This window comes from Sardina pilchardus, chromosome 24, assembly GCF_963854185.1.
Source record: "Sardina pilchardus chromosome 24, fSarPil1.1, whole genome shotgun sequence".
Classification (NCBI taxonomy): Eukaryota; Metazoa; Chordata; class Actinopteri; order Clupeiformes; family Clupeidae; genus Sardina; species Sardina pilchardus.
The window spans coordinates 25028357-25040856 of NC_085017.1; the positions used below are offsets into that span (position 1 = coordinate 25028357).

The following is a 12500-nucleotide window of genomic DNA, read 5'->3' on the forward strand; positions in this document are numbered from 1 at the left end:
TATATAAACAGAATGAAGAAATTAACCTATGACAATGTTAAATGAGTATAATGAAAAGCAATCTCAAGAAGATGGAACATTACCTCACAAGAGCCTCTAATACAATACGTTTTTGGGCTGATCGCAAGAAGTTTATTTTCCTTATTAGTGGTAGGTTATGTACATTAAAACAATAAGCTGTCCTATGCACGATTCAAATGCAACATCTGGTCAAGGTGATGCTACATGTTTTGATTTCTAAAAACAGAAATCAAAACATGTGACATTGATTCCAAGTTTTACATAACACATGACATTAATTCCAGGTTGTACATAGCTGTAGTCACCATCAAAAATTACAACCCTGTTCTAATGGAAACATGGAAAATGGGCAAAGAAAGGTACATGTTAAACTCAACTGTGAGTACGAATGATGAATGTTGGAGAGGAATTGTTGCAAAGTGCATCTTAAACCGTTATTGATTCTATAAAGAAAACCCAAACCCTTTTTTGTGTCCAAGTGAGGGGAACAAAATGAATGGCTACTAGGAGTTAAAATACTAATTGCAAAAAAATATATGAGTCAGAGAGCTCTATTTTCTAGTTAAGAAAAAAAGAAAAATGATCTTTTAGTATTTCCTTCATCTATGGTAAAAAAGATGGTAAAAACAGAAAATACCTGACCCAGATGCTGCTCCAGTCCAAAGGGTCTTTTTCCAATTTGGTTCCCATTTGTTTTGTTACACTTAGTTACAAGTCTAATTAAAAAAAAAAAACACCAACATCATCAAAGACAGGGGACCATTGTACTGAAGTCAAGACAGAACAGTATAAAACTACACTGTATTGTACAACCAGTCGGACTCTAAAGACAGTGGCAACACTGGGGTTGAAGTGGAAAGAGGGCATATCTGAAAAGATCTACTTATTACACCGGGGCGGCGGGGGTGTTTGCCAGAGTGGATGTTTGTTCACTACTCGAGTTAGGATGGTGTGTTAAACAACAGAAGAGTGTTGTGGGGGAGAAGACAGAGTAGAGGCAGGGCACACAGAGGTGTTGCGCGGCCTAGGAGGAGTGCAGGAAGCGGTTGAAGGCATTGTAGGCAGACTCCAGGTCGAAGAGCATCTGCCGCACCTGCGAGTCATCCAGTTCATCAGAGGCAGACATGCTGCTCAAAGTGGTCAGCCTGGAAAATAAATAATACACCTCAATTAGAAAGGGATTTATACAAGGCCTATGTTAATGTTAAGACCAATATTAAAGTACATGTTTACTCTTAAGGTAAAGGTACAGCATATCAGAGTACACTGGACATGCTACAATTTGGTGGAAAAAAATATGGGATTGACTTTAATTGATTTATGATATCTTCAGTAAGAAAAAAAAAACTAACACACGTAATCTTATTTGCCATGGAGTTTGCCAGCGTGTCATTTGAGAACTTTTTAAGTAAGGAAATGCAAAGAGAATAGTAATGTCAGCAAGAGGAATTTACATTGACACAGCATAAAAGCAACACCTACCATGAAAGGTCTGAGCTAATTTCAGTGATTGGCAAGCGAGTGTGCCTTTTGACAGTAAGGTGCTGCCTGACCTTGTGAGGGTAAAACTATTAACAGCGGCCAGCAAACAGTTACAGCTGGACATTGAAAATCTCAAATTTAAGTTTTGTGACAAAGGGTATGGATACCTCTTCAACAAAGTAAAAAGAAAAAAAAAGATTAGTCACTTAAAAGTTTCTTAGATTACACTCAGATAAGCATTCTACAACTAAGAACTATCAACTTCATAACTTTTGCACCCAGGTTAATTATGAACATTATCCACATGATGTTTAAAAAATATTTGTTGTTTTATCCTAGACAGTTCGGTGTCCCATCCACACTTCATATCTCTTCTCAGCACCCTAGAAGCCCTCTGCTTAGTTCTAAACCCACACATTCTGAGCAACCAATAGCACCAATGAATACCGCAGACTAAACCAGTGGTCAGACATCTGATAACGCCTGGCTGGTCAATGAGCATCTAGATTCTAGACTCCAGTCAGTGCAGTGTGCACATCTCTGCCAACACCAATGGACCTCCATCAATTAGTTTACCGCAGAACCAACATGCTGAATCTGTGTCTGAGCAGTGGGGAGAAAGGTTGCTCTAATTGGCTATTTAGCTTGCCTGTTTTGGCAAAGACGTATCAGAGAGGGTTAAAGCGGAGCGAGAGGCGCAAACGTTCGATCATTTCCGCGTTTAGTCTTCGCAAATGGGAGGGGGGCTAAATCCCCCTTTAAGCAGACCTACAGTACGTTACATTCGAACTGAACTGCTTGCCAATCTGACAGAGATCGATATCCCACTATGACGTCTTTGCGACATTCCTCTTTAAGCAGACAGGAACTGTTTGAATTTTGCTTCCATAGAGATGCATTATGTTGCTCTATCTTGTCAGTAATGAAGGATCTTTGGACGTATGGTGTAATCAGCCGATATTCTGTAATGAGACACAATCCTGGTGCCTCTGGATCTAGCAACACAGTGTCACCTTTTTTCTCTTCAGCCTCTTTCTTACCTCCACAACCAAAAGACCCTAACCTGGAGACCAGACTCTTCGCAGAGAGTCTGGCCTAGATCCATTCACAAACGTTTATTTCCTGGTTGGTGGACACTTGTCTGAAGTTTGAAATCATTAGAGTTCAATCACATTTGGTAATAATGTATATTAACCATGGGGGACACAATAATAACAATAGGCTTAAAAACTTAAATGTAATCGCTCTCGGGAACGCCCTCTGTTTGCTGATTGGGCGGAGGTGCACTTGCCAGAGTCAACAAAAGTGGATCAAGGTATCCCAGATGGAGTACTGAAGGGAAATGAAATTGAGCGGAAGTGCGTAGACAGGCGGAGTCAGGCTAAAAAGACCCAGGACAATACCGTCGAACATATTCTTGATGTATATTCTAGAAGTATATATATACACAGCTCTGGAAAAATTATGCACATTTTTCTCATGTCTTCTTGCAGTTGCTGAGAGACATTTGAGAGAATGAGTTGACCGTCATTGTCAAAATAAAGAGACTGCTGCAAATTTGAATATGACCACCAACTCATTCGAACGTCACTCAGCAGCTGTACGACTGTAAGCTTTGTTTATAATTTGTTTATCTGCACCTGCATATCCGCATATCGCACCGGCAGCAGAATGCAGCCAGAGAGGGTTAAAGCGGAGCGAGAGGCGCAAACGTTCGATAATTTCCGCGTTCTGTCTTCGCAAAGGGGAGGGGGGCTAAATCCCCCTTTAAGCAGACCTAGAAACATTCGAACTGAACTGCTTGCCAATCTGACAGAGATCGATATCCCACTATGACGTCTTTGCGACACGCCTCTTTAAGCAGACAGGAACTGTTCGAATTTTTGTTCCATAGAGATGCATTATGTTGCTCTATCTTGTCAGTAATGAAGGATCTTTGATGCAGCCAATGTGTTAGTGGACGGTGGTCATTGCTGTATATGCAGTAGTGGAACTTTCCCCCCCCCTCACAGGCAACACAAAGCAATCCAACAGGACTCAACATACAATTGACATTGCAACATATGCTTTGAGGTCAAATAGCTATTTACTTTTATAAAGCTTTTAGAGGATTGACATCTTGAAAACTCATCTTTGAAAGAGATTTCCCTAACTTTTCAGAGTGTGGGAAAGCCCCTGGTTTGCCGGGGGGGGGCTTACCAAAGGCTGACTTTATCCTTGGCCTCAGAGTCTGGGGGCATGTTGCTCATCCTATTCATGGTCTCCATCAGCTCCCTCAGGTCAGGCTGGATCTAAGCAGATCATTTCAAACGGATTAATTACACCATTGACATAGCTGTTAGCAATTAAAGAGATTTTGGAGTCTGTTAAAGTCTAACTAGCATATCTTATGTTGAAAACTTAATTATTCATACTACAACAGTATCAAATTATTTCATTTTAGAGTCTACACCCAAATACACCAAGAGATGCTTTACCTCATCCATGGCTCTGATCTCAAGACGCAGCTTATCCATCACTGTGATGAAGAGCTGGAGAGGAAGAAGACGAGAGAGGTACACATATTTACACATACAAACCTGCATACATATATACACATACATACATGCATAAAGAGGTTTTCTTTACGGCATTGCACTTAAATACAGTCCAGTGCCACTTTAGTGTCACAGCCAAAAGGCTCTAGTGCTGAGCCAGCCCATGCTATGCCCACTCGCTGGGGAGCTGAGGTGCTTCTTGGCACAGTTAAAGCCTGAAGCACTTAGGATCATCAGCATGATGCATGATGGCAGAGTGAAACTGATCAGCCAACATTCGATAACGGGGAAGGTTTCTTAATGGAATTGCTGGAATTAAATGCTGTCCTGGATAGCCAGGCTGGCTCTCTTCCAAGCATATCCATTCATCCTAAATGAGAGTAAATGTCACGAAGACACTCCCACTCTTTCTTTCAGGAAAGCCAGAGAGAGACGAGTGGTAGAAGTAGAACATACGGAGACTATATCTGCAATGCAGCGATTCAGGTTGCCCTTGTCATCCTTGATGGTGATTGGTCTGTCCTCCTTGATTCTTTCCATGGCTAGCGGGCAATCAAGCTGTAGAGAGTATGAAGTAAAGGAGCCACACTTACTACAGCACGTATATGGAATGTAAAATGGTAACCAGCATATACAAACTATATAAACCATTGTATATACTGTATATATAGAACTATATACAGTCTATGATATAAACCAGACTGTAATAAAAAAGAAAAAAAAAGGTTATCAAATGTGATTGCCGATGAATTATAATCTAAAATGACATTTATTTTCTATGACATATTCCTACTGTGAAAACTGGGCAACTCACTCTGTACTTTCTGCAAAAGTCATCAATGGATCCCACATCAGAGCCCTGGACCTGTTTGAATGCAGCTTTGTACTGCACCAGTAGTCTGGAACATGCTGCTGTGTATCTGAACAAATAGAGAGAACATCAGTTCTACTCATCCACTGCATTTACATTATGTGACATGTACAACTCACAACATCATTTTTCAAATTTCACATATGGTATGAATGAATAATCAGCAGAGATATAACCTGGGTTCACACTCTAAGTCAAATGTAAAGTTCCATGACTTTTCCTTGACAAAAACAATTTTCATGACTTAGCCTATATACAATGAATGGGATCTACCAAAAATGTCAAAAGCAGCCACATAGCATTCTAGAATCTTTTACTTTTTTAGAGTGGAAAATGAATAAATGGGCATGGGGGGGGGGGGGGGGGGGGAGTAGGGCTAACAACAACCACTAAAGCAAGCAGTACTAATGCTGTGTGGAAATGTACTTTATTCATGTACTTTGGGAAGTCAATTTTAAACTTCAACAACGCCATTCCCTCAGGCTGGGTGAACCCTGCCTGACCTGCCGGCAAATTTGGATTTCGCCCGGCAGCTCTGGCTGGAAACCCGCACATCTATCTCCCCTGCTTCCTGTTCACAACTTTTTGTTGGTCTGATTGGTTAAAGGACTATCCAAGCGTACGGACTCATTTGAACTATGCCCACTGATCACCCCTCTTGTGCAGTAGAAATAATGCGCAGAATCCCCAGACTAATGTTCAATCTTAAAAAATGGAGCTAAGTACTGTATGGTGATAGCCAGACTAACATTCCCTGATATTGCCCACAAAATTACACAATTAGCTGACTTCCATGATATTCCAGAAATCCCATGACCCATGGGAACCCTGAATACATACAGTTCATGAGCAGGTTATGAGTGAAAGGGTGTAAGTGGGTGACTGACTCATTTGGAGTGACGCAGTCTTTGATGTATGCCTTCTCAAGGGCTTGGAGGGTCTTCACTACTGCAAACAGCTCTGCCATGTTATCAAACCTTTTCCAAAGAGAGAGGGCATGCACATATTATATTAATATTTATTTGAACAAAGTTGTTTTAATTTAAACGTTTTCACAGTATTTCTTTTTATTTGTTATTTTTCTATTATAAACTGATTTGGAATGAAGAAAAGAATCCTTACTTTTCTCTTTCTCTGGCATTTTTATACAGCTTCACTTCCTGTTGAAAAATCACCAAGTAAGACCTAATGAGCATCTAAACTCACTCACATAATCAAAATATCATTGCAGGGTTGGACTCATACTTGACATTTCAATTCAATGCAATTCAATTCAATTAAATTCAAAATACAGATGAACTATACATAATTCCCCTTATTCCCATTACATTGGAACAGTAAGCAAGCAGCAGCAACAGACAGACATTTTTACAAGATGACCAGATATCAGATTGGACAAAATGTGATCACTTACTTCATACAACTCTGGTTTATTGGCTGGGGCTTCAACAACAAGGGAAATGGAGCAAGGAAACAAGAAGAGACAAGAGGAACAAAAAAAAAATTAAAGCAGCAGTATACTCCAAAACAAGCAAACATTGCCAACATTAACATCAGCATACGTGGCACCCACAAAAGAAGCTGTGAAAATGGAAAATGAATACCTAAACAGCATGAAATGTTATTGTTAAATCACTAACTTATCTCACTGTACCAAATCACGTGTCTTTGTTCTGCTGGCTTCAAAGAACTCACCTCCTCCCATTCCTCCTGAGGCAGGTATGCCATGAAACATGATGTCACTCTCGGAAATCTCCAAAAGAATGACTACACAAAAACATCCAGAGATTACAGTAATTAACGGGATATTACTCTAAGATAACCTACCTGACATTATTATAGTAAATTAACAAGCTAAACAATCAAAACCCCTTAATCAAGCTAATTATCGATATAGATTGATAGATATGTAGATACTCAGTTAAAAATAGTCCATTTAAACACTGTCACCACTTCCGGAAGAAAACACCCAATAACAATAACTTAGCTAACAGAGCAACATTTAGTTAGTTCCTCAGACGACGTGGGGATGACATGATTCCATTAATATTCCACTGTAATGAAAACAACTTTCTCTACCACAAACACTGCAAAATGCTCATAGATTGAGTGCTTAACAGTGTGACATTATGCTTACAGCCAAGCTAGCAAGTTAGCCCCCAACAACAAGGTAGATTGAGATCATGTGGAACACATGTAAGCGAATTTTATCAACGATCTTTGACAACATCACACTACATTTTGATCAGGGACTAATTTGGTTATTTTACTGTCAGTGAAGTTGACACGTTAATCATTTCAGTTAACCAACTGGTCGGCATCGTTAGCTGGCAACCTACCCTGCTAAGTTTCCGAGCTAGCCAGCTACCATTGTTATTTGGTGGTCCGAATTATCTGAACGATAACATTAAAGTAAGGATTGATCTCCGAGATAATACAAGTCATAAAGATAAAACACTATGGACTACAGTTGAATTCATATGATAATATGAAGGATTTAGGCGTTTGAAAGCGAACGAAATTTACAAATCACTCACCCCAAGCAATAATGTTGACGTCACATCAATACATGCGTCGCAAGTGAAACACGTCAAAATTGTGGGCGAATGACTTTATTTAGTATGTGTTTTTCACTGTTTATATTTGTGTTTCTATCGTAAAGTATGGTATGTATGCACATACGGAAATAAATGTGGACACAGACATGTAATAGAACTGTATAATAATAGCAAAATATGATTAGTTTTGTTTGGAATCAGGGAGCAGGGTATAGTTGCCATGTCTGTGAAAAACGTTCATATTTGGCTACTTTGTTTTAGATCCGTTAAGTTAAGTGCAGTTCATCATCACATTACATAGCATTAAGATATTTTCGTAGCTTATGAATATACCTTGTTTATGTCTTGTGGGTACTCTTGCAATTGATCTATTCCACTTAATTTCTGAAATTATTAACCCACACTATTCAGAATACCTGGCAACCCCATCATTATTCAAAGTCAAGCGCGCGCCACAACGAAGAGTAGTCGAGTTGTTGTTGACCAGCTAATAGCTATTTAACGCCGTCAGATTTAAATTCTAATGTCTTCAGTTGTGAAATGTTGTGGTTTTGATAATGCTTTTTAGCTAGGGTAGGTCTGTCTTTCTCTTACTTCTCTGTTACTTCTGCGTTTGATTTGAGACTAACTTTAGTTCCCGCTGCTTATTAGTAGCTAACAGCCGAAAGGACTTGGGTAATACCATAGCTATAAACTTAGCTGTCGCGAATTGTGGAGTCTGTTTGGATATCAAACGTAAACAAAATAACGTTTTGTAGCATTTCACTGGAACACAAAAACAGCAATGTCTTCATCGCAGGACGCTTGCGAAGTTTGGCTTGACACGACAGAACTAAAAGAAAAGAAACGGGAGAAACGGGTAAATGACTCACGTTAAATGTTACATTGTTTCATAACGTTAATGTTCATCATTAGCTACAAACAATTATGAGGTTTGGCATAGGCTAGCCTACTATGTGCAACTTAAAATAAAGTGTTGGCCTTCGCTTCGGAATCCAATAAATAGATATCAGTATCAATATTGTGGTTGAGCATGCACACACAATGCCTAGATCTTGCTTTCGATGCTTAGTGTGGGCTAAACTTGAATTATTATTTCCCCAGAAACGACAAACGCGTCCTATTTCCAAACTTCTTAACCCTCTGGCTCGTGGTGGTGGTTACAGTGTGGCAGTGGCGCTAAATTTCACGCAGACTGTACACGCCATGCCTGCGACCAAACAGAGCACCATATCCTCGTTCTTTAGCCCTCAGCGCAAAGGTGAGTGAAGAGAAAAGATCAGACATGATAAAGGTTGTGTGACTTACAAAAAATCCATCTATTTTATGAGTATGTCATCTTAATGGATGTTGCCCTTTCCATAGATGCTGAACAGAAGCCAACTTTCCCTCCTTACAAGGCTTGTGTAAATGCATCAGACACAATCCCCATAAAATCTGCCGAGAGACTGTCAGTGACAGATTTTGGATGTCAAACCTCTATCAAGAACTCTGACACCATTTTTGAACGTCACACATCTGATATGACAAGTTCCCGAGATTTTGGTGAGCATTCAGTTCATTTATGTGAAAAAGACCATCTCATGTATTCTGGTAACTGGAAAAAAGAGCAGACCTTCCTGCATTTGATCAGAGGATATGAGTCCGGCGAAGAAGTTGAAGAACCTCAGGGAAAGAGAAGGCTTTCTGAACTCTGTTCCATCCCTGTATCGGCAGGCAAACAAACCTCAGTCCAGTGCCTGCCTATTCCAGAAACATTGCCCCTGAGCCAATGGGAGCACAATGACCAGGACTCCCAGTGCCACAAGACTGTACATCAGAGAAACATCCCAGTAAGAGAAGATAGTGTGTCCCAGATGAGTGAGAGGGATTTCAGGGCTCAGATGCCCCTTGCTGAGCACACCTCAACTCAGAGAAAAGTCTGTTCCCCCTTGCGCTCACCTACTAAGCATACAGGGAAAGAGAACTGCCCATCTAGTACAGCTAGGTGGCAGGATTTGGGAAAGAGTCGATCACCACTGAAGAGGAGACCTCTGTCACCCAGCAGCCCTGCAGCTAAATCTAGGCCATCGGAGACGACAAAGTGTTCGTCGCCTCGGAGATCGGTCTTAAAAGTTGCTCAGAAGGAGACTGAAACGGACAGCATGGCTTCACTTTTCACACAGGACACTCAGGGCTTCCGCGTGATTGCCCACAGAAACCACCAATCATCATGGAGCCCTTTGAAGGACTGGACTAATAATTCTAGTCGGGGTGGTGGCTGGAAGGGGTCATCTGATGAAGACACCGATCAAGAATTGGAAGCAGAGATGCTGTTCACCCAAGACTCTCAAGGAAATCTGGTTATAAAGCACTGACCAAGCTCCAAACAGAGAGGTACAAATAATCTGTGTATTTTCGTACTAATTTTGATTTCGAAAAACTTTTTTAATTGTGAAGTGATACATTTTCATCCCAGTATGTCATACTGTATATTTGCCAGGATATATTGTGTCTATACTCTATACCTCTCATACCTCATCTTCAAACATGCACCTTCATCTTCAATAAAGATAAATAATCATACAAGCACGCAATGTATTTGAAAGAGATGCAATAAGTGCATTTTCAATTACCACCACTAATCAGTGTTATGTGAAATACAGTGTTTATCAAGGCTGATATATTTCATGTTTTCATGATGTGTAATAAAGTATACTTTATATTGGATTTTCCATGGTAACAGACAGTTGTATGTAGAATATTGTGACAAAATTACCTGCATTCTTCAATGTATCGACTTAGTGATATTTAGAGATTCAAATCTTATGACACTTTTTTTATTTTGAAAAATAGGGGTTAAACATTTTACAGCTGTTTGAAGATAACTCATTTGGATTTAACATGTCAATGTCTGGCCCTATCCAGTCATGTTTCAGATTACCAAAAATATCATGATATATGGAAATAAAGCATTTCTGTACATTGAAGTAATACTGTGTGCACACCTACACTTATTAAGGCATGAGTTTTACCAGTGAAGATCAACTTCTAGCCAGGCTTTAAGGCATTTAGAGTAACGTTACCAATGGACAACAAGCATACAGTGCATAGGCTATGTGAAGTCATTTAAGCATCTCATGAGTTTTTCTCTTTTGCATTTTAAGCGACAGACAGACACAACACACTGGGGAACTTGTGATCATTGTGGTATTATAGTGAATTACTGCTCTCCCATTCAACACATTTCATTAAAACAAAATCAAGTCAGACTTTCTTCCCCTGCCTACCTAGACCACATATCCAGCTTTTTTCATGAGTACAATTTAGGCATTGGACTTCTCATACATTGCTCAGATTTGAATGCCAACTGCCATGATTTTCTGTAAAATGGTGTCAAATCACTTGTCAGTTCTGCATACTGGAATACACCACAAAAGTTAGCCTGCTAACTTGTTGAGCCAACTTCACAACTTACCCCTCAGAACTGGTCAGCTCTACAGAACCTGTGACTACTGACCATTACAACACTCCTTTGCCAAAGATCTATTGTGTGATTGAACACCTCAATGACAACGTTCCATTTGTTGAGACCTGCCACTGAAAATTGATAACCCCTACTTCTTGCTTAAAAAAAAACAGATACTCTTCAATGCTGTATCATCCTTGGCACAAAAGATTTCTCTCAGTGATCATCACTCAGTAACTTTTGTGGTTGAACCTTGTTTTTGAAAAATTACGAGAGCTATTTGTAAAATAAAAAATGCACACAAAAATCCAGACAACCAAAGGATGTATAAAAAATGTTCGTGAATCAATTAAAAAAAATGGGGCGAAAATGTATCTATTCTAAAAATAGTGGAGTAGCCCAACTGAATCTGAAACTGGTTATAGTCATTTTGAGTGGTAGAAAGGTCTTATTAGTATTACTGACCTAAATTACACAGGAAATTTCTTTTTATCAATATTATAGCACAACCATAATTGCAGACAAATATAATGCAGATGAAAAATAACTACAATGGTTTTGACAAATGGGACCTTTCATGATACTCAAACTGTGCATTGAAAGTGACTAGGGAATACAGTATATCAATTGCTATGTACAGGCTGGATCTTAAGAAGACATTTTACCTCCAAATGTCCCTTTTGAAACAATTTCATTTGGTAGTAAAACCCTAAGTCAATTTCCAACCAATACCTATATCTAAAGCAGTGGTGTCTGAGTTGTAATCCCTTTTTTTCCACAGTCGGTCTGATCTTGGACGGAGCGGACTATTAAAAGTGCAGTGAGTTGGGAAAGAAGGGGAATAGGGAGGAGGACAGGAGATGATTGTAGAGTAATCAGGAGTGGGGAGCAGCGTCATCAGATCAGCCAGCCATCTCTGTGGGCTCCGTCACCAGCTTGGAGCCGTCCCAGACGGTCTTAAACTGCTCTGGAACTGGGAACTCTCTCTGTGAATCGCACAAACATGTCAGATTAAAGCATACGCATTTCAACACTATCAAGGAAAGAGATTAATTAATGCAATTCAAAAGTGTCTCTTAACAGAGCATATTCTCCCCCCAAACACAGGTGTACTTGAATCTTCTTTACAAACACACTCACATAATCATCCCCCTGTGGTATAAGGATATTCATCTCAGAGCTCTTGGCACTGACGATCTCACAGTCCATGGCCTCTTGGCTCAGGTACACGTGGCAGCCCTCTGTCTTGTTGATGGAGATGGTGGGTACTTTCCCCATCACCTGGCAAAAAGAAACTCCATTGACAACTCCATTGCAGCCGATCCAGAATTAAACGATATACAAATTCTTGTTGTAAGATTACTGTAAGATTTCCCTGGCACACATTTTTGCTAAACTCACCTGAATCTTAATGTCTTTGGAGTTGATTATTTCAACGATTCCCACAGCATTGTCAAACACTAGGCCCAGCTTCTTACAGTTATCTATGGAGACAGATGTAAAGAGAGAAACTCACACCACATACAGGAACTACATAGAGCATTCATTCACTCGTTCATTCATTCATTGATACACATACATAA

At 39.8% G+C, this 12500-nt stretch overlaps 3 protein-coding genes across 6 annotated transcripts in view; 1 reads left to right on the forward strand and 2 right to left on the reverse strand.

Annotated features, from left to right (window-relative positions):
• vps28 (VPS28 subunit of ESCRT-I) overlaps nucleotides 1–7493 on the reverse strand; it is a 7669-nt gene extending 176 nt beyond the window's left edge. Inside the window, exons 1-10 of one of the 2 annotated variants that reach the window (XM_062529638.1) lie at nucleotides 7449–7493; nucleotides 6607–6678; nucleotides 6326–6354; nucleotides 6034–6071; nucleotides 5799–5888; nucleotides 4855–4960; nucleotides 4497–4598; nucleotides 3981–4034; nucleotides 3703–3794; nucleotides 1–1166 (exon numbers count right to left, since the gene is read on the reverse strand). The exon at nucleotides 1–1166 is cut by the window's left edge and continues 176 nt beyond it. In XM_062529638.1, coding sequence (XP_062385622.1) covers nucleotides 1046–1166; nucleotides 3703–3794; nucleotides 3981–4034; nucleotides 4497–4598; nucleotides 4855–4960; nucleotides 5799–5888; nucleotides 6034–6071; nucleotides 6326–6354; nucleotides 6607–6646 — 672 coding nt within the window. In that variant the 5' untranslated portion in view covers nucleotides 6647–6678; nucleotides 7449–7493 and the 3' untranslated portion in view covers nucleotides 1–1045. Of the gene's footprint in view, nucleotides 1167–3702; nucleotides 3795–3980; nucleotides 4035–4496; nucleotides 4599–4854; nucleotides 4961–5798; nucleotides 5889–6033; nucleotides 6072–6325; nucleotides 6355–6606; nucleotides 6679–7250; nucleotides 7421–7448 lie in introns of those variants that run through there. The other variant, XM_062529639.1, reaches the window with a different exon arrangement.
• A 257-nt stretch (nucleotides 7494–7750) lies between these two features.
• LOC134072305 (uncharacterized) lies at nucleotides 7751–10154 on the forward strand. 2 transcript variants are annotated; one of them, XM_062528925.1, is made up of 4 exons: nucleotides 7751–8042; nucleotides 8269–8328; nucleotides 8574–8730; nucleotides 8835–10154. In XM_062528925.1, the coding sequence occupies exons 3-4, from the start codon at nucleotides 8676–8678 to the stop codon at nucleotides 9824–9826; spliced, it is 1047 nt and encodes a 348-aa protein (XP_062384909.1). In that variant the 5' UTR covers nucleotides 7751–8042; nucleotides 8269–8328; nucleotides 8574–8675; the 3' UTR covers nucleotides 9827–10154. The 2 variants fall into 2 exon arrangements, with proteins under 2 accessions (XP_062384909.1, XP_062384908.1); XM_062528924.1 differs by having other exon boundaries at nucleotides 7751–8328.
• Nucleotides 10155–10272: 118 nt separating this feature from the next.
• cap2 (cyclase associated actin cytoskeleton regulatory protein 2) overlaps nucleotides 10273–12500 on the reverse strand; it is a 22495-nt gene continuing 20267 nt past the window's right edge. For both annotated transcript variants that reach the window (XM_062528922.1, XM_062528923.1), the window contains exons 11-13: nucleotides 12319–12401; nucleotides 12058–12198; nucleotides 10273–11903 (exon numbers count right to left, since the gene is read on the reverse strand). In XM_062528922.1, the coding sequence (XP_062384906.1) occupies nucleotides 11820–11903; nucleotides 12058–12198; nucleotides 12319–12401 (308 nt within the window). In that variant the 3' untranslated portion in view covers nucleotides 10273–11819. The remainder of the gene's footprint in view (nucleotides 11904–12057; nucleotides 12199–12318; nucleotides 12402–12500) is intronic.